Genomic DNA, 20,309 nt, shown 5'->3' on the forward strand with positions numbered 1-20,309 from the left:
GCCATAGTGATAAAAAAAAAAAAAAAATACTACCAACTAAGAAGGCTTCCTCTGGGAAATATTTTTTTCAAAAACAAGAGAAAAATTAAAGATTTTTCCAAGCTAAGCAAAAGTCAATGCTGTTCATTACCACGGGAATAGGCCAGAAGAAATGTAAAGGGGGTCCACTGTGATGAAAAATAAAATCATGTTGGGTAGCATTATAAACAGTTAAAAACATAAAGCTCTGTGTTAAAGATAAATGTATAAACAGATATAGAATTCTATTTGATCATGATAGTTCATAAACCCTCATAATAAATCTATAGGATTAAAAAAAACTGAGAGCGGAAGAAAGATGGCGGAATGGTGGTGACGGCCTGGATCTGTGCTCCCGGGAAGGAAGGCATCCATCCGGACCTGCCACAACGCTAGAGGACCGCTCCCACACAGGAACAGCGGTGTGAATCCACGGAGAATCAGCGTGGGACAAACAGAGCGAGTGAGGTCTGAGGTGAACGAATATTAGGAACGCGGGACAGACACTAGCCAGCGGAGCGCGGGTCGGATACACCCACCCCCAGCCGGGGTGGGTGCAGCCTCTCGGGAAAGCGCCGTGCCCTCCGCTCCCAATTGAACAGAGCCCTGACCCAGGCCAGCGCAGAATCACTGAGGGATAGGTGGCACATTGCAGACAGGAGGCTTTTATGCGAAATTACCTTAGAACCTGGGGGATCTCAGCTGAGACAGCCCTTGGCGAGGAGGGATGGATCTGCACCAGGGCAGAAAAACACAAAAGATTCCCAGACAGCAAATAGCGTTGTACCCCGTGCTGCCTTTTTTGGCAGTTCTCCAGCCGGTCACCCCCGGTGCGTGTCCTTGCTGGCCAGCCCCTGGGCAGTGGCGGTCTCTGCCTGCTGGGGAGCCGGTCCCCTCCAGCCCCGGAGCTCGGCAGGCGCCATCTTGAAAGTGAGGCCGAAACGGCTCGGGAGCCAAAAAGCGCCCAGCGGCTCTTTCTGCCCGCGCTGCCTTTTTCGGCGGTTCTCCAGCCGGTGACCCCCAGTGCGCGTCCTTGCTCGCCAACCCCCGGGCAGTGGCGGTCTCTGCCTGCCAGGGAGCCGGTCTCCTCCAGCCCCGGAGCTCGGCAGGCGCCATCTTGAAAGCGAGGGCGAAACCGCTCGGGAGCCAAAAAGTGCCCAGCGGCTCTCTCTGCCCGGCGCCCTCCGCTGGTCTCTGAACCAACGCCAGGAGTGCGGGATATGCCGGGGCCGCGCTCGGGGTGAGGGGGCAGAGCTGCGCTAAGGCATTAAAAAAAAAAAAAAAAACAAGAAGAATAGGCTCGCCGAACTGTATATTTTATTCTTGGTAAATTTCTTCTGGGTTTTGTTTGTTTGTGTTTGTGTTTGTTTTTGGTTTTTTTGGTGTTTGTTTTTTCTTTTTTTTTTTTTTCCTTTTCTTTTTCTTTTTTTTTTCCAGCGGCTCACGAGCCGGACAGCCTCGGCGGGCACCTTTGCCCTCTGGGCCTCTGGCTGCCGCGCCTTTTTGAGCGCAGAGGTTGGATCCCCACCACCCTCGGAGCTGTGCGGGCGCGCAGACGCCATCTTGAAATCCACTGCGAAACTGCCCGGGACCCAGCCGGGCAGCCGTGAAGAGGCGGAGCTGCACTAAGGCGTAAAAACAAAAACATTTAACGGCCGCTCTGGACCCAGCCGAGCGGAAGTGAAGGGGCGGAGCTGTGCTAAGACGTAAAACAAACAAACAAACAAAAAAACATTGAGTCGCTGAATTATATACTTCAGATTTGTGTATCTTTCTGCCTTGTGGGGTGGTGAGGTGCTATGTAGTTTGTTTTTGTTCATTTTTGTTGGCGTTTTTGGTGTTTTTTGGTTTGGCTTTTTGCGTTTCTTTTCCTTATTTTTTTCTTTTTTTTTTTCTTTCTTTTTCTTCTTTTTTTCTTTCTCTTTCGTTTTCTCCTCTTTCCTTTCTTTCTTTCCTTTTCTTTTTTCTTTTCTTTTTTTTTTTCTCTTTCTCCTCTCTTTTTGCCTTCTAACTGGGGACCCATGGTGAGCTTCGGAACGGGCCAGGTCCCTGGCTCTAGTACATACCAGATCCTGAGCAGTCACCCCCAGGGCCGGTGATCTGCGGGCACGCAATCGCCATTCTAGGGCCCACAGCCAAGTGACTGCGGAGCAATAGGGTACCAAGAGGCTCCCTGGACGGCCCTCTCCCCTGGTCCACGGACCTTATATAGGGTCCCCGCCCATGTGTAAACACTGAATACTTCTCCAGAAGCGAAAGTGTGGAACCTGATCCCTGGGGACATTGGGCCAAGACAGACTTTTGCCCGTGGGAGCTACAGCAACTGGGGCGCTGAGCAAGCGAGGTCACCGTCCTCTCCCCATAGCTAGTATCTTGCCTGCAGATAGAGACAGAAACCTCCCCTATAGAGGAAGAACCAAAGGGAAACAAACAAACAAACAAACAAAGAGAATTTCGGTCTACTGTTAGTGTGGACCCTGCCTGCCTTCTGAAAGACCACAACACAGTGTCCTAACTCGCCAAAGCGGTCTTGGATCACTCCAATCCTCTAGGATTGGACCCATTGGAAGCAGTCCCCCAATGGAAACAGAAAAATCTCTAAACAATACACAACAGTCTCCCCCTCTTGCCAAAAGAAGCAACATACCTAGACTGTTTCACAGCCTAAGAATAGAGCACAAAGAGTCCTGTTAACCAGACTAAATCTATAAGTAAAGATCCAATGATAAATCTAGATGGGCAGGGCACAGCGAAAAAACACGGAGAGCACAAGGAATCAAATGGAAAGCTCATCCCCAAAGAGAAATACCAGCTCCCAACCATTTGACACAAACCAGACTCAAAACACCAACATGTCACAGGAAGAATCCCAATTATGGATTATAAACAAGCTGAATAATATACAAGAATCAATGGATAAACAACACAAGGAAAACACACAAAAAATGCAGGATTTGGAGGAAAAATTCACTAAAGAAATTGAAATATTGAAGAAAAACCAAACTGAACTCCTAGAAGTGAAGAATTCACTCAGAGAGCTACAAAACACTGTGGAAAGTCTCAAGAGCAGGGTAGATCAAACAGAGGAAAGAATCTCAGAAATTGAAGATAACTCCTTCCAACTAAATAAGTCAGTCATAGAGATAGATCGAAAAAGTAAGAGAAATGATCTGAGTCTTCAAGAAATGTGGGATTATGTCAAGAAACCTAACTTGAGAGTTATTGGCATTCCTGAGGGTGAAGAAGATAATAAGCAAGGGTTGGACAAGCTATTTGAAGACATAATCGAGGAAAATTTTCCAGGCCTTGCCAATACTCTAGACATACAGATCCAAGAAGCTCAAAGGACCCCTCGGAGATTCATAGCAAATAGGAAAACACCACGCTACGTAGTCATCAGGCTGACCAAAATATCCACTAAAGAGTCCCTTCTCCGAGCTGTAAGGAGAAAGAAACAAGTAACTTACAAAGGAAAACCCATCAGAATTACGCCAGATTTCTCAGCTGAAACCTTATAAGCAAGAAGAGGTTGGGGCCCCATTCTCACGCTTCTGAAACAGAATAATGCCCAGCCTAGAATCTTGTACCCAGCTAAGCTAAGTTTTCTGTACGAAGGAGAAATTAAGACATTCTCAGATAAACAAAGGTTGAGGGAATTCACCAAGACAAGACCAGCCCTCCAAGAAGTACTCCAAAGAGAATTACACACGGATCAGCACAAGAAAGATCCACGAATGTAAAACTACTCAAGAGCTAAAGATCAAATTCCAGATACCACAATGGCCCAGGAGAGAAAACATCACAATGAAGATCTACCCAACAAGCTGAACAAAAAACTGTCTCACTTATCAGTTTTCTCAATAAATGTGAATGGCTTGAACTCCCCGCTCAAGAGACATAGACTGGCCCAATGGATAAAAAAACACAATCCAAGTATCTGCTGTCTTCAAGAAACTCACCTAACCTGCAAAGATTCATTTAGACTGAAAATAAAAGGATGGAAATCAGTATTTCAAGCAAATGGTAACCAAAAGAAAGCTGGTGTGGCAGTCTTAATTTCCAATAACTTAGCTTTCAAACCAACAAAAATAATAAAAGACAAAGATGGCTACTACATACTGATTAAAGGCAAAATTCATCAAGAAGCCATGACTATACTCAATATATATGCACCCAACCTAGGTGCACCCAGATTCATAAAGAAAACCCTACTTGATCTGAACCAAATGATAGACAACAATACTGTAATAGCTGGAGACTTTAACACCCCACTGACAGTACAGGACAGATCTTCTAAACAGAAAATAAACAAAGACATAATGGACCTAAATAGAATGCTAGAACAAATGGGAATGGCTGACATCTATAGGACATTCTACCCAAAGTCCACAGAATATACATTCTTCTCATCAGCTCATGGGACATTCTCTAAGATTGACCATGTCCTAGGACATAAATCATGTCTTAAAAAATTCAAAAAAATAGAAATTATACCATGCATCTTCTCAGATCACAGCGGAATAAAAGTAACAATGATCACAAACAGAAACCCTCACTCTTACTCAAAGTCATGGAAACTAAATAACCTTCTCCTGAATAATTATTCTATAAAAGAAGAAATCAAGATGGAAATCAAAAATTTCTTTGAATTAAATGACAATGGAGATACAACTTATCAAAATCTATGGGATGCAGCTAAAGCAGTCCTGAGAGGAAAATTCATATCCATAAATGCCTATATCAAAAAGACAGAAAACATGCAAATAGACAACCTAACGAATAGACTCAAAGAGCTGGAGAAAGAAGAACAGAACGATCCCAAACCCAGCAGAAGGCGAGAAATTACTAAGATCAAATCAGAACTAAATGAAAAGGACAACAAAGAAACTATAAGGGAAATTAATAAAACAAAAAGTTGGTTCTTTGAAAAGATAAACAAAATAGACACACCCCTGGCTAGACTAACCAAGAACACAAAACTAAAATCTCTAATAACCTCCATTAGGAACATGAAAGGAGAAATCACAACCGATGCTACAGAGATACAAGATATCATCTATGAATTCTACAAAAATCTTTATGCACACAAACTGGAGAATGTGGAGGAAATGGACAAATTTTTAGAAACACATAGTCTTCCCAGGCTCAACCAGGAAGAAATAGAGTACCGGAACAGACCAATATCAAGAACTGAAATCGAAACAGCAATAAAAAACCTTCCCAAAAAGAAAAGCCCTGGTCCAGATGGGTTCACACCTGAATTTTACCATACATACAAAGAAGAACTGGTGCCCATCCTACATAAACTATTCTCCAATATTGAGAAGGATGGAATTCTCCCCAACACGTTCTACCAAGCCAATATAACATTGATACCAAAACCTGGAAAGGACACAACAAAAATAGAGAACTACAGACCAATTTCCCTCATGAATATAGATGCAAAAATTTTCAATAAAATACTAGCAAATCGAATCCAAGTACTTATCAAAAAAGTAATCCACCACGACCAAGTGGGCTTCATCCCAGAGATGCAGGGGTGGTTCAACATACGTAAATCTATAAATGTAATTCACCACATAAACAGAAGCAAAAACAAAAACCATATGATACTCTCATTAGATGCAGAAAAAGCATTTGACAAAATTCAACACCCTTTTATGATAAAAACGCTTAACAAAATAGGCATTGATGGAACCTACCTAAAATTGATACAAGCCATATATGACAAACCCACAGCCAACATCATAGTGAATGGGGAAAAACTGAAAGCACTCCCACTTAGAACTGGAACCAGACAGGGCTGCCCATTGTCCCCATTACTTTTCAGCATAGTATTGGAAGTCCTTGCGAGAGCTATCAGGCAAGAGAGCAGAATCAAGGGAGTCCAAATAGGGAAGGAAGAGATCAAACTCTCACTTTTTGCTGATGATATGATGTTATATCTGGAAAACCCCCAGGATTCAACCATGAGACTCCTGGAATTGATTAACGAATACAGCAAAGTCTCAGGCTACAAAATTAATATACACAAATCAGAGGCATTTATATATGCCAATAACAGTCAATCGGAAAACCAAATTAAAGACTCAATACCCTTCAAAATAGCAACAAAGAAAATAAAATATCTAGGTATATATCTATCTAAAGAGGTAAAGGACCTCTATAAGGAAAACTATGAAACACTGAGAAAAGAAATAGCAGAACTTGCAAATAGATGGAAAAATATACCATGCTCGTGGATCGGAAGAATCAACATTGTTAAAATGTCTATACTACCCAAAGTGATCTACAGATTCAATGCAATCCCTATTAAATTACCAACATCATTCCTTACAGACGTAGAGAAAATAATTATACACTTTGTATGGAATCAAAGAAGACCCCGTATAGCAAAAGCAATTTTAAGCAACAAAAACAAAATGGGAGGTATTAATTTGCCAGACCTCAAACAATACTACAAGGCCGTGGTTCTTAAAACAGCCTGGTATTGGCACAAGTGCAGGGACACAGACCAGTGGAACACAACAGAAAATCCAAATATAAAACCATCCTCATATAGGCACCTAATTTTTGACAAAGCGGGAAAGAATATACTCTGGGGACAAGAATCCCTATTCAATAAATGGTGCTGGGAGAATTGGTTAGCCACATGTAGAAGACTGAAACAGGACCCACAGCTTTCACCTCTCACAAAAATCAAATCACGGTGGATAACAGACTTAAACCTTAGGCGTGATACAATCAGAATTCTAGAAGAAAATGTAGGAAAGACTCTTACAGACATTGGCCTAGGCAAAGAATTTATGAAGAAGACCCCCAAGGCAATCACAGCAACAACAAAAATAAATGAATGGGACATGATTAAATTAAAAAGCTTCTGCACAGCCAAAGAAACAGTCAAGAGAATAAACAGACCACCTACAGAATGGGAAAAAATTTTTGCATACTACACATCAGATAAAGGACTGATAACAAGAATCTATTTAGAACTCAGGAAAATCAGCAAGAAAAAATCAAGCAACCCTATCAAAAAGTGGGCAAAGGACATGAATAGAAATTTTTCAAAAGAAGATATAAAAATGGCTAACAAACATATGAAAAAGTGTTCAACATCTCTAATCATCAGGGAAATGCAAATCAAAACCACAATGAGATATCACTTAACCCCAGTGAGAATGGCCTTTATCAAAAAAACCCAAAACAACACATGTTGGCGTGGGTGTGGAGAGACAGGAACACTCATACACTGCTGGTGGGACTGCAAACTAGTGCAAATCCTGTGGAAAGCATTATGGAGGTATCTTAAACAGATTCAAGTAGACCTGCCATTTGACCCAGCAATCCCATTACTGGGCATATACCCAAAGGAAAAAAGGTCATTCTGTAACAAAGACACATGTACCCGAATGTTTATAGCAGCACAATTCACAATAGCAAAGATGTGGAAACAACCCAAATGCCCATCAATACATGATTGGATTAGTAAACTGTGGTATATGTATACCATGGAATATTACTCAGCTATAAGGAATGATGAAGATACGACATCTCTATGGTTCTCCTGGAGAGAGTTGGAACCCATTATATTAAGTGAAGTATCCCAAGAATGGAAAAACAAGCATCACATGTACTCACCAGAAAATTGGTTTCCCTGAACATCACCTAAATACAAATCTGGGAACGACACCAATTGGACATCAGACTGAGGGGGGGGGTGGGGGAGGGGATGGGGGTATGCCTACACAATGAGTGCATTGCGCACCGTTTGGGGAGTGGTAACACTTGAAGGTGCTGACTCGGGAAAGGGGGGGTGGGGAAAAAAAATATGAAACTGTTGTTTTTAACTTAAGAAAAAAAAGAAATCATAATAAAAAAAATAATAAAAATAAAAAATAAAAAATAAAATAAAAAAACAACAAAAAAAAACTGAAAGCATAAATGTGCAAAAATCTGTTCTCACATATACAATATAAATGGCATAATTTGTGATGTTAATAAGAACATGTGGCACTTTAAGATGTGTAGGTTTTTTATTCACTTGAAGTGAAGCTGTTATGAGATTAAGATATACTGTTATAACACAGAGATTATTTAGTTAGTCTCCATTTCCTAATGTGGTCACATACAGAATGCCTGTAGAAGGTATGCAAAAGCAAATGGGAAAGCAATCAAAGCATGTCACTTCAAAATCAAGGAAATAAAAATAAAGAGAATAAGACAGGCAATGAGGAACAATGTATCTACAGGGCACATGGGAAAGAATTAAAAATTTTCAATGGTAAGTTCATATCCTTTAGAAGTTACTTTAAATATAAGTGGTTTAAACTCTCTAATGAAAAATAAGATGACTTATGGATAAAAAACAAACAGCACCCTACAATATGCCACCTACGAAAGCCTTCCTTTAGCTCTGAAAAGTCAAATTGGTTGAAAATAATTGTAAAAAAAAAATGTATGTAAATAATTAGAGGAGGATATTGTGGCCATAATTAAAGGAAATACTCCTTTAAGTCAAAAACCATCAGAAGAGACAAAGACTGTTATAACATACTGATAAAATGGGTCATTTAGCAGAAATCTATAGCAAAGGATACACATAGATGATATACATGCAATGCACATTTTTTATCATAGATATTTTAAATATATATTATATACATCAGGACTTCTAAATATATTAAGCAAATAGGAACAAAAGTGTGGACAGAAGTGTTGCAAGACACACCTAGCAACACACTAATTATAGGAGACTGCAAGACCTCAGTTTCAATAATGAATGCAAAAATTTGATAGAAGATCAATAAGAAACAGATAACGGGAAAAACATAGATCAGTTAGATGTGAAAGACATTTACAGAGGTCTTCAGTGAAAAGTAGCAAAATACACAATAGTTTCAATCAGACATGGCAAATGCTGTTAGGACACTTAAGTTTTATCAACTGGAAGAAGTCTAAAAGCATACAACATATATTTTTTGGCAAAAATGAAGTGGACCTAGAAATCAAAAGCAAAAGATAAACTGGCTAATACAAAAATATATCAAAATTAAACACACTCTTAAATGTATTCATGCTCAATGGTCAGATGATTTAAAATTGTTGAGATGTCAACAGTATACACAGTGATATACAAATTTAATGCAATGTCAATAACATTCCAATCATACTTGATCTGGAGATATATAAAAGAGTTGGAACCCATTCTACTAAGTGAAATATCCCAAGAATGGAAAAATAAGCACCACATGTACTCACCAGCAAACTGGTTTCCCTGAGTGCACATTTGTGAATAACACCAATTGGGTATCGAACAGAGGTGAGGGCTGGGGGGAAGGGATGGGTGTATACCTACTTGATGAGTGCGATGTGCACTGCCTGGGGAATGGACATGCTTGAAGTTCTGACTGGGGGGGGATGGGTGCATACCTACATGATGAGTGCAATGTGCACTGTCTAGGGAATGGACACACTTCAAGTTCAGACTCGGGGGGATGGGCAGGCATGGGCAATATAAATAACCTGAACTTTTGTACCCCCATAATGAGCTAAAATAAAAAATTAAAAAAATGAAATAGAACAGATCAGAAATAAAAAATATATAAGGAGACTAAACTCAGCAATATGGTGGGAGGGAAAGGATCCACTTGTATTTTTCCAAACAACAATAAAACTTTGCCAGCCATCCACAGAAAATTACACTTATCTGAATTTGGGGACTTAAATAGAAGGTCATTAAACCCTAGTGGAACCATAGATCTTGGAGGGTGATTTTGAATATTCAGGCTCTCATTCAGGTGCCAAAATTAAGGACCCGTTGTCCTGACTACAGACTACATCAAGGGTCAACCAACTTGGATGCACACAGTCTCTAACTGTTCCCTGTGACAAAGTTACAGTGGTGCTGTTCATCCAGAGACTTTGGGAGAGACACACCTATCTGTAGCCATGGAGGCAGACCTGAATAATTTGGTCTTACTGTCATCTGAAAAGAAGACCTGTGACTCTGCTGCAGCTGTCTAAACCACAGTCCATGGCCAGTTCTTTCAGTGCATAGATCCACACAGTGACCTGAAGGGAAACTTCCAAGGTACTCGTTGGGAGCCACACCTATCCACACATCTGGTATCAGTCCCACCATATGCAGACTCAACTGTACAATCATACCCTAGTATGTGTCATAGAGATCAAAATCCTGAAGACAACCAGCTTACCCAGAAACAAGAGAGGATTGAAAACCACCCAAGCTCTTCAGAACTGGCCCAACAAATGCAGACTCCACTGCAGAGCAAGGGGCAGCCTTGTGACCTAGCTATAGCAACTCTTCATTGAAAACCCAGTGGACATACCTTTAGCCCAAGTACCCAAAAGGAAACATCTTTACCTTCCAAAACCACTTTATAAAAACTGGAAAAGGTATTTAATCCTTCACATGCACAGATACCAATATAAGGATAATGTGCAACCACTTGTAATGCTTCTATTTTATGATATTACTACAAGATCTAAGTAGAAAAACTAGGCAAGAACATGACAAGAATCCACTCAAATTTGACAGGAAAAAGTAAAAATAACACTGTTTGCAGATGGCATTATCTTATATGTCAAAAACCATAAAGAAGATAGGAAAAAAAAACCCTTATGAAGTAATAAAACAACTCAGTTAAGTCACAGGCTATAAAATTTACATTCAAACATCAGTTGTTTTCCTATACACTAACAAACTATCCAATAAAAAAGGAAAACACTCTCATTGACAATAATATCAAGAGAATAGAATGCTAAGAAATAAATTTAACCAAAGTGGTAAAAGAAAAAAAAACAACCTTTACACTGAGTACTATAAGATATTAATAAAAGAAGTTGAAGATGACATGCGTAAATAGAAAGATATTATCCAAAACCATGTATAGATTCAATGCACTCCCTATCAAAATTCCAGGGGCATTACTCACAGTATTAACAAACAAATCCTAATATTTGTATGATATCTCATGTACCTTTGATGAGCCGGAACAATATTAAGAAAGAAGAAAAAAGGTTCTGGCATCACACTTTCTGATTTCAAACTATATGTCGAGGTGATCGTAATAAAAACAAAATATGCACATAAAACCAACACAAAAAACAATGGAACAGAATGGGAGAGCTCAGAAATAAACCAAAGTATATAAGGTTGACTAACCTTAACCTAAGGCACTAGCAATGCGCAATGCAGAAAGCATGGTCTCTTCAATGCCTGGTGCTGGAAAACTGGATACCCACAAACAAATGAATAAAAGTAGACTATTTTTTTCTTACATGATATTCAAAAACTAACTCCAGATGTAATAAAGATTTAAATGGGAAACATAAAATTCTTTTATGAAGGTAACGTGAAGAATAACTCACCATCACCAAAACATCATACAAACACAAATCAAAATTATCATAAGCCAATGAAGAAGACCCCCAAGGCAATCACAGCAGCAACAAAAATAAATGAATGGGACATGATTAAATTAAAAAGCTTCTGCACAGCCAAAGAAACAGTCCAGAGAATAAACAGACCACCTACAGAATGGGAAAAAATTTTTGCATACTACACATCAGATAAAGGACTGATAACAAGAATCTATTTAGAACTCAGGAAAATCAGCAAGAAAAAATCAAGCAACCCTATCAAAAAGTGGGCAAAGGACATGAATAGAAATTTTTCAAAAGAAGATATAAAAATGGCTAACAAACATATGAAAAAGTGTTCAACATCTCTAATCATCAGGGAAATGCAAATCAAAACCACAATGAGATATCACTTAACCCCAGTGAGAATGGCCTTTATCAAAAAAACCCAAAACAACACATGTTGGCGTGGATGTGGAGAGACAGGAACACTCATACACTGCTGGTGGGACTGCAAACTAGTGCAACCCCTGTGGAAAGCATTATGGAGGTATCTTAAACAGATTCAAGTAGACCTGCCATTTGACCCAGCAATCCCATTACTGGGCATATACCCAAAGGAAAAAAGGTCATTCTGTAACAAAGGCACGTGTACCCAAATGCTTATAGCAGCACAATTCACAATAGCAAAGATGTGGAAACAACCCAAATGCCCATCAATACATGATTGGATTAGTAAACTGTGGTATATGTATACCATGGAATATTACTCAGCTATAAGGAATGATGAAGATACGACATCTCTATGGTTCTCCTGGAGAGAGTTGGAACCCATTATATTAAGTGAAGTATCCCAAGAATGGAAAAACAAGCACCACATGTACTCACCAGAAAATTGGTTTCCCTGATCATCACCTAAATACAAATCTGGGAATGACACCAATTGGACATCAGACTGAGGTGGGGGGTGGGGGAGGGGATGGGTGTATGCCTACACAATGAGTGCATTGTGCACCGTTTGGGGAGTGGTAACACTTGAAGGTGCTGACTCGGGAAAGGGGGGGTGGGGAAAAAAATATGAAACTATTGTTTTTAACTTGCACTGTTCACTTAATAATTTATCATGAATATTTCCCATATTATTTCATATCATTGTACAAGAAATGATGTATACATTATGAGGACATACTGTATCTAACAAGATATACTCTTAGACTCTTTGATTCTGTAAAATTAAATTGAAAAAAAAAATAAAAAAAAAATAAAAAAAAAAAATAAAAAAATCATCATAAGGTATCATCTCACAACTGTTAAAATGGCTAATGTCCAAAAGAAGAGACATAATAAGTGCGGACAAAGTGTGCAGAAAAGCAATCCCTGTACACTGTTATTGATTTGTAAACAGGTAGTGTCATCATAGAGATTTGTTTAAAAATGTAAATAATAGAACTGCTTTATCATTCATCAATTCTACTTATGAGTATAACCAAAGATGTAAAATGAGTATCTCAAGAAAATTCTGCACCCCCTTGTATACTGCAGCAATACTTACAATGTATACAATAAATATATTGAGTTATGCAATTCTTTTTTTTTTTTTTTTTTTTTGAGACAGCGTCTCACTCTGTTGCCCGGGCTAGGGTGCCATGGCATCAGCCTCACTCACAGCAACCTCTAACTCCTGGGCTCAAGCGATCCTCCTGCCTCAGCCTCTCGAGTACCTGGGACTACAGGCATGCGCCACCATGCCCGGCTAATTTTTTCTGTATATATTTTTAGTTGTCCATATAATTTCTTTCTATTTTTAGTAGAGACGGGGTCTCGCTCTTGCTCAGGCTGGTCTTGAACTCCTGACCTCGAGCGATCCACCTGCCTCGGCCTCCCAGAGTGCTAGGATTACAGGCGTGAGCCACCGCACCCGGCCGCAATTCTTATTTGTGGAAAAATTTACCAATTAAACACACATTCACACATATATATATGCACACATACACACATATATGTGAATGACAATTTCGTCATAGTACTAAATAGGGGAAAATTATGGAATATAAGTATCAAAATACAATGTATCAATTGGGAGTATAAATATATTCAGCAATTGGAAGCACTCAAAGGGACGGTATATTTAAGAATTCCATGAAGTGAGTAGGGCAAATAAACTATAATACAGTTTGGGTACAATAAAGTTGAAATTTTACTCTTATTTTATACTAGAAAAAGAATATACATAAAAAAAAAAGGATATTTCAAAGTGAAATAATGTTAGATGTTCTTAGGTTTAGGAAGAGGCTATGCATTTGTATAAAATTAATGAGTCTGAATTTCTATAGGATTGCCTCTGAAACTTAGAATTGGAAATAATGATGCAGAAAATATGAAACCTCTGTCCCTAGTGATTCTAGCATTACTGAAGCAAATCACAATATCTCCACTATTCATTTTTACACATTTCAAAAATGAGGCAAAAAAAGGAACTGAAAAAATGGAGCTGGGCATTGTGGATCACAACTATAATCCCAGCAATTTGGGAAGCCAAGGAAGGAGGATCAGTTGAGGTCAGGATCTTGAAACCAGCCCCAGCACCATAAAGAGACTTCATTTTAATAAATAATAATAATAATAGGAATAAATCAGCTGGCCATGTTGGCTCATGCCCATAGTCGTAGGTACTTGGAAAATTGAGGTAGCAGGATCCCTGGACCCCAGAAGTTTCAGGTTGCAGAGAGCTATGATCAACCACTGTACTCCAGATGGGGCAGCAGAGCAAAACACTGTCAAAAGATGCTTTAATGTGGAGGTCTTCAAAATATGTACAGATAATCCCATATCTCCCCAAACAATAGAAGTGTTTATAGATAATGTAGTCCCTTATAAGCCATGACAAGAAGTTTGGCTCTCACTGAATTCTAAGGAAGATCACTACAGATGCACAGTTCTTAGAGAGTTTAAGATCATGGGACAGAAGATGTCCTTCTGTAAGAGAAACAGAAACATACACAGGCTTCTCAAAAAACATTTCCAAAAGAGCGGAGCATTCCAAACCACTTTTTAGTATCTGCCTTTCTCCTTGAGCTTTGGCTTTTTAACATTTGTTATCTGCTTTACTGAATCTCACCTACCTGTATATTTAGCTGTTGTTTCCTCTTTCTTCATAATCCAGGGCTCTATCCCTTGCTCCAGACATGTGATCAGATCTGGCTTTGAGACAGCAAGACCTGTTTTATTAGAAAGAATTCACATGATGTGTGCTGAAGACTCTCCAATCACTAATCTTTTAAGTACTATACTTGTAGACAGAATATTATAGAAGATTCTAGAAAATTGTTTTCCAAAATATGGTTTTCTCACAGACCCTGTAGAATGATAAGAAATTATTTCAAATTTATGGCTCCAGAGCACCAATTCTCACTAGCACCAAATAAAAAATAAGTGGTGGAAATTGTATTCTAAGGTGCAGGCAACAATTATATACCCTGATTTCTAGAGGAACCACTAATCTAGAGTGAAGTATACAAATCATCTCAAGAAAGGAAATGGTTCATGATAAAATGAGACGTATAGTGATTTTATTTTCTACAACAAAATCCTTCAAATTTTCCTTAAAAGCAGGGATATAAAATTCATTCATGTAAAGTAGAAACTTCCAAGAAACAATCTACAAAAATAAAATAATGCCCTTAGTGTGGAATAGGAATTGTGTATTGAAGTGATCCTCACCAAGGGAGACCAGGTTTCCGTAGTTCTCTAACATCACATCCCTATACAAATTGTGTTGAGCATTGTCAAGGCATGCCCACTCCTCTGGAGAGAATTCTATAGCCACATCCCTGAATGTCACCAGTTCCTGAAAAAAGACACATATTTCCCAAGTTGCCAAGGAGAGAAGTCTTAATTTGACTACAAGGAAAATGAAAGTTATGAGAACTGTTTCTGACATATGGGTGACTCGAATTATCCAATACCATATTTTTTAGCATAGTGATATTCTTGAACACATCCTCTAATTCTCAGGAATGAAGATCGTATAACATGTATGAAACTAGTGTACATATGATACTGTTTTGCATGATGAAGTACTTAATATAAAATTAAGGGCCTCAACACTGTGATATAAATTTGTGCTATATTTACATCATACGAAATAAGTTGTGCATATTTCTCACACAGAGAAACAGTGAGTTAGAAGGTATCACCCAATTTTCACATGTACTATAATGAACTGGAGATCTTGTTAAAATACAGATTTTCATTCAGGAGATCTCAGGTGGGGTTTGAGTCTCTGCATTTCACATAATATAACCAGTGAAACCAGTGCTTCTGGCCTAAGGAGAGTATTTTGTCAACATCCAGTAAGTGGTAGACTTTCAATTTATCTCACTTCATCTGACCAGAAGACAAAGATAAGAGCCTTCAGTTTTCAAAGCAAGCTATAAAAAGAAAGGGGAGCTTCCAGTGTAAATGTGATGGTTCATGCACATCGGTCAGTAAATCTCCAAAAGACATTTAATCATAAAGAAAAAGACAATTAACTTTACTTTGGATGAATCTGTCAGAGAGCACCTTAACCAAGTGAATGAAATTAACATCAACTGTAGTGGGACAAATTGGTATTAGGCACATTGCACAGAGGATAAAAAAATCACTGCTGGGATGGTAGTGCCCAAAAATATGTAACCATGAAGAATCATCAGTTTTATGCAAAGTTCAAGTTATAGATATTTCCCATGATTTGTAATCTTTAATAATGTATGTAAATACTTTTGCATCATTATAGAGCAAGTCTTCTATTTTTTATTTTTCCGTAATTTTCTTGTTATCCTAGGCAATCAATGCTATCCTCTTTCTGCATTTTCCAAATACTATTTCACATAGAGCTGATGAAAACATCCAGATCAAACCTTGAGAGTACATGTTCCCCTTCTTCACTCAAATACAAAGACCCTATCCCATCCCCAATAGGAATCTCAGATATCTACCCTATTGTAGGTTGACCTGTCACAATGGGAATATTTTTGATATTACATATCACACATTTATTATGAAACTTGTTTATTTTATTAAGAAGCATGGGTGAAGAGAATGTAGAGCAGGTTTTGTTATATAGGGAGGAAGGATTATCCAGTGCTCCGTGACTATCATAAGAAGAAATGAAAAAAAAAATGTAGTGGAAAAAAACTCATTAGGCATAAACATCAGAAGTAAAGAAGTAAACGTTTACAAGTTCTAAAAATTGAAGTTCTGCATGACATTCCAGGAGGAATAGTGGACACAGCCCCTAACCTGGGACACACTTACCTGAAAAGCAGCCATTTCTCCTTCTCCTTCTCCTACTCTGAAATTTCTTTTCAGGTGAGATTGTGTAGAACAATTAGAATTACATCTTGAGACTATGCCCTGAAAGGAATCAGCACAATGTCTTAACCTGTTTACTCAGCATCCACAAGCCAGAGGACCACAAAATGCAGAAAAGGCTACACTCACTTGTTCTTAGTCACAGGAAACAGTCAGGTATGATGTCTCCTCATGGAGACTAAAATGTGAGGTTCTCCTGTCTTTCCCTTGGTGACCTCCCCCTGCCACACGTGCCAGGACTTTCTGCTACAGCAGTGGGAACCTGGACCACACTGATCTGCCCCTACCAAACCCAAAGCAGCAGGCCCTGTGACTTCTCTCTGGAACAAAGTCTAAACTCAATCTCATGAAAATATTCAGGAGTTCTAATGCTTGATCCTGGTATCAAATTAGAATTATTTGGGGCACAATTAAAACCACATGGATGTTCCCACCCAGCCCAAGAGACAGGTGATGGTGTTTCTTTCAAGCTAGCCAGGGGATCCTAATTGAAAGGCTGGGCTGAGAGGCAATTACTTAAAAATTGTCTCTGAACCATCAATGTGAATATAAATCATGTGGTATTGTGGGCCTCACTCTAAGAAATGTGATCTGCTGTGTGGAAGGCTTACATTAATTGGCTTCTTTGTCAAGTCCCCTTTTAGTGCTGATGTTGCTCAACCTAGATCCATTATTAGTAGCACACAACTAGAGACAGCAAGCACAGCATACAGAGTGCCTTACACCCAACACTCATCACAACACAGATATTATTTTCCAAAATGAAAACCAGCATAATGCAATGTCTACTGAGCATGTACTATGTGCTAGTAAGAATGGTATGCTGCACTGGGAAGAAGTTTTTACATTGTGTGACTTAATCCTTATAATACCAGAAAAGGTGAGTACTAAAAAGGTGAGTACAGAAAAATTTAGATGTGGTGCCAGCCTTTCTATTCTTCTTCTCACACAACTGTTATAGGATTCAAGAATGGAACCTATACAGTATAAAATACAGAAAGAATTATATCCTGAATTGTTTCAGAAGTTACCCAGGCTGTAGGTACATACACATGAGAGAACTGAGGAAGACAGACACTGTGAGTATATAAGAGGCATGGGTGAAAAAAGGCCTTTCTTCACTGTCTGGTTGGAAATTTGAGCACATTAGAAAATGTGCAAATATATAACATGGGCATTAAGATAAAGCAGCCACCACAAACTCCTATGGCAGAGGCAAGAAGTAAGAGCACATTGCTGAAGGGGTCACAGCAAGAGAGCCTCAACAGAGGGGGCGCATCACAGGAGAACTGATGAACCACAGAAGGGCCAGTGGAAGGTGTTGACAGTGTGCATGCCTGCATAGAAGAGACCACTGAGTATGGAAGCCAGTGTTATTCAGACACAAAAGTGGTGGTATATGAGGACTGGGTAATGGGGCTGGCAGATGGCCACACAGTGGTTGTGGGCCATGATGGTGAGGAAACGAAACTACATACACACAACAAATGTCCAAGAAGATCTGAGTTGTACACCCATCCGCTGAGAGGGCCCTGTTTTCAGTGACAGTTAACACAGGCATTGGAGGCAGTGATAGAAATATAGGACATATTCATAATGCACAAATTTCTCAGGAATACATGGGCCTGTGAAGGTTCTGGATGACAGGGTGACAATCATGATGAAAAGATTCCCAAACAGGTTGCCAAGTACATCATAGGAATAGCATGCAGTGCAAGAACCTCAGTTTACAGCCTTTAGCAAAGCCCATGAAGAGGAACTGAGAAATCATGGTGGAATTGACCATTTACTAGAAATTCTGGGTGACTGGGAAGGCAGAGAGATAAAAAGTAGGAAACATACAATGATAAAATCCAATTCATATATTTTCTTGAAAGTTTTTATTTCTGTCTTACACAATTGGTGTCTGTGTATAGGTCTACTATCAGTCTTTTGATTTGCATAACCACACCTGAGTTGATAATATATCAAACTGCTAAGGATAAAGTATTTCAATTAGTTATCTGAGCAAGACCCACAGAAGTGTAATTCACTGACTTCTATCATACTCAGCCTATGATATTTATTGTTTTAATGAAGATTGAATTACTTGATATGTGTAAAATCCCTGTAAGGCAGTAAATTTCAGTAACAGTTAAATTTTATTAGGAGGTGGAAACACATGCAGCCTGGATATTGATATGCAGCAGAGATCTAACAGTTGCCTTTGCTAGGTGGTCTGTTGTTATCAGCAGCAGTCATGTCTTAACATTTCTCTTCTTCGGATATGTGCAGATATTGAGATTAATAGTTTCTACACCTTTTTAACACTTGACAATGGCATACCATCCAAGCATGAGATCGATAAAGCATATTGTCTTGAGTGGCACAAGTTCAGACATAACCAGCTCCATGTATGTTTGTGTCTTTCTGCAAGTTCAGACTTTTACTGAGGCTATTTTAATCATAAAAGCCGTGAGCTACATGGAGTTTCCAAAAAGAAAATTCTCTTTAGTATAACTGGCTCTCTCAGTAGTCAGAGCCATTGGTACACAGATACAAGTGAATCCACAAGTCTGTCAATATTGCAAACCATACATAGTAGTATACTTAATCAATATATAAATGTTATAGATTAAAATTTTCATATCCAACAAAGTAACATTTAACATCAAGAGAAAGAGGACATGAAAAGGAGTTAATGAACCAGTCCAGGGAGAGCAACATGGACAAGAAGAGAATCTTTGGCTGATCTGCATGATCATCAACATCTTTCAAGGCAGAGTCCTTGACTTAGGCATGCCTTTGGCAGAAAATGCCAGGTGCTGACCACGAGTGAGAGCAAGATGGTGTCTATAGAGATGGCCTCACCTAGCTGGTGAAGCCCTTCTCTTTTTATGGCCCTTCAGTCCTCTGGTGAGGACTGGTAGTAAAGGGTTATGTACTTCTCTGGTTGGGTGTAGTCTCTGAACATCTGGTCCCTGTTGACATCATGCCCTTTGATATACTAGATCGAGTCTTTTTCTTAGATTGGTGCAAAAATAATTGTGGTTTTGGAGCATGAATTTTAAATCGTTACAATACATCTTTATTAATCAAAATAGTAACCATTATAATCAACACATTTTTGCCAATGAGGAATAAGTGTTTTTTCCTGTAGTGTAAAAATCCGTGCTTTGGGATTCCACAAATTCTTGGAAAGTATTTTCTGCATCCTGCTGGTTGTAGAAGCATTTTCCCTGCAAAAAGTTGTTGAGATACTTGAAGCGGTGGTAGCTGATTGGCAAGAAGTTAGGTGAATATGGCAGATGAGACAAAACTTTGTAGCCCAATTCATTCAACTTTTGAAGTGTTGGTTGTGTGATGTGTGGTCAGGTGTTGTCATGGAGAAGAATTGGGCCCTTTCTGTTGACCAGTGCTGGCTGCAGGCATTGCAGTTTTTGGTGCCTCTCATCAATTTGCTGAGCATACTTCTCAGATGTAATGGTTTCACTGGGATTCAGAAAGCTACAGTGGATCAGACTGGCAGCAGACCACCAAACAGTGACCATGACATTTTTTTTGTGCAAGTTTGG

General features: G+C 39.1%; 1 protein-coding gene across 1 annotated transcript in view; it reads right to left on the reverse strand.

Annotated features, from left to right (window-relative positions):
• The window catches only part of LOC138380936 (zinc finger protein 737-like), a 56,044-nt gene extending 39,331 nt beyond the window's left edge, over positions 1–16,713 (reverse strand). The window contains exons 1-3 of the mRNA XM_069465361.1: positions 16,699–16,713; positions 15,121–15,247; positions 14,523–14,618 (exon numbers count right to left, since the gene is read on the reverse strand). Coding sequence (XP_069321462.1) covers positions 14,523–14,618; positions 15,121–15,247; positions 16,699–16,713 — 238 coding nt within the window. The remainder of the gene's footprint in view (positions 1–14,522; positions 14,619–15,120; positions 15,248–16,698) is intronic.
• Positions 16,714–20,309: the final 3,596 nt, after the last annotated feature.

Source organism: Eulemur rufifrons, chromosome 2 (genome assembly GCF_041146395.1).
Source record: "Eulemur rufifrons isolate Redbay chromosome 2, OSU_ERuf_1, whole genome shotgun sequence".
In the NCBI taxonomy this organism is placed as follows: Eukaryota; Metazoa; Chordata; class Mammalia; order Primates; family Lemuridae; genus Eulemur; species Eulemur rufifrons.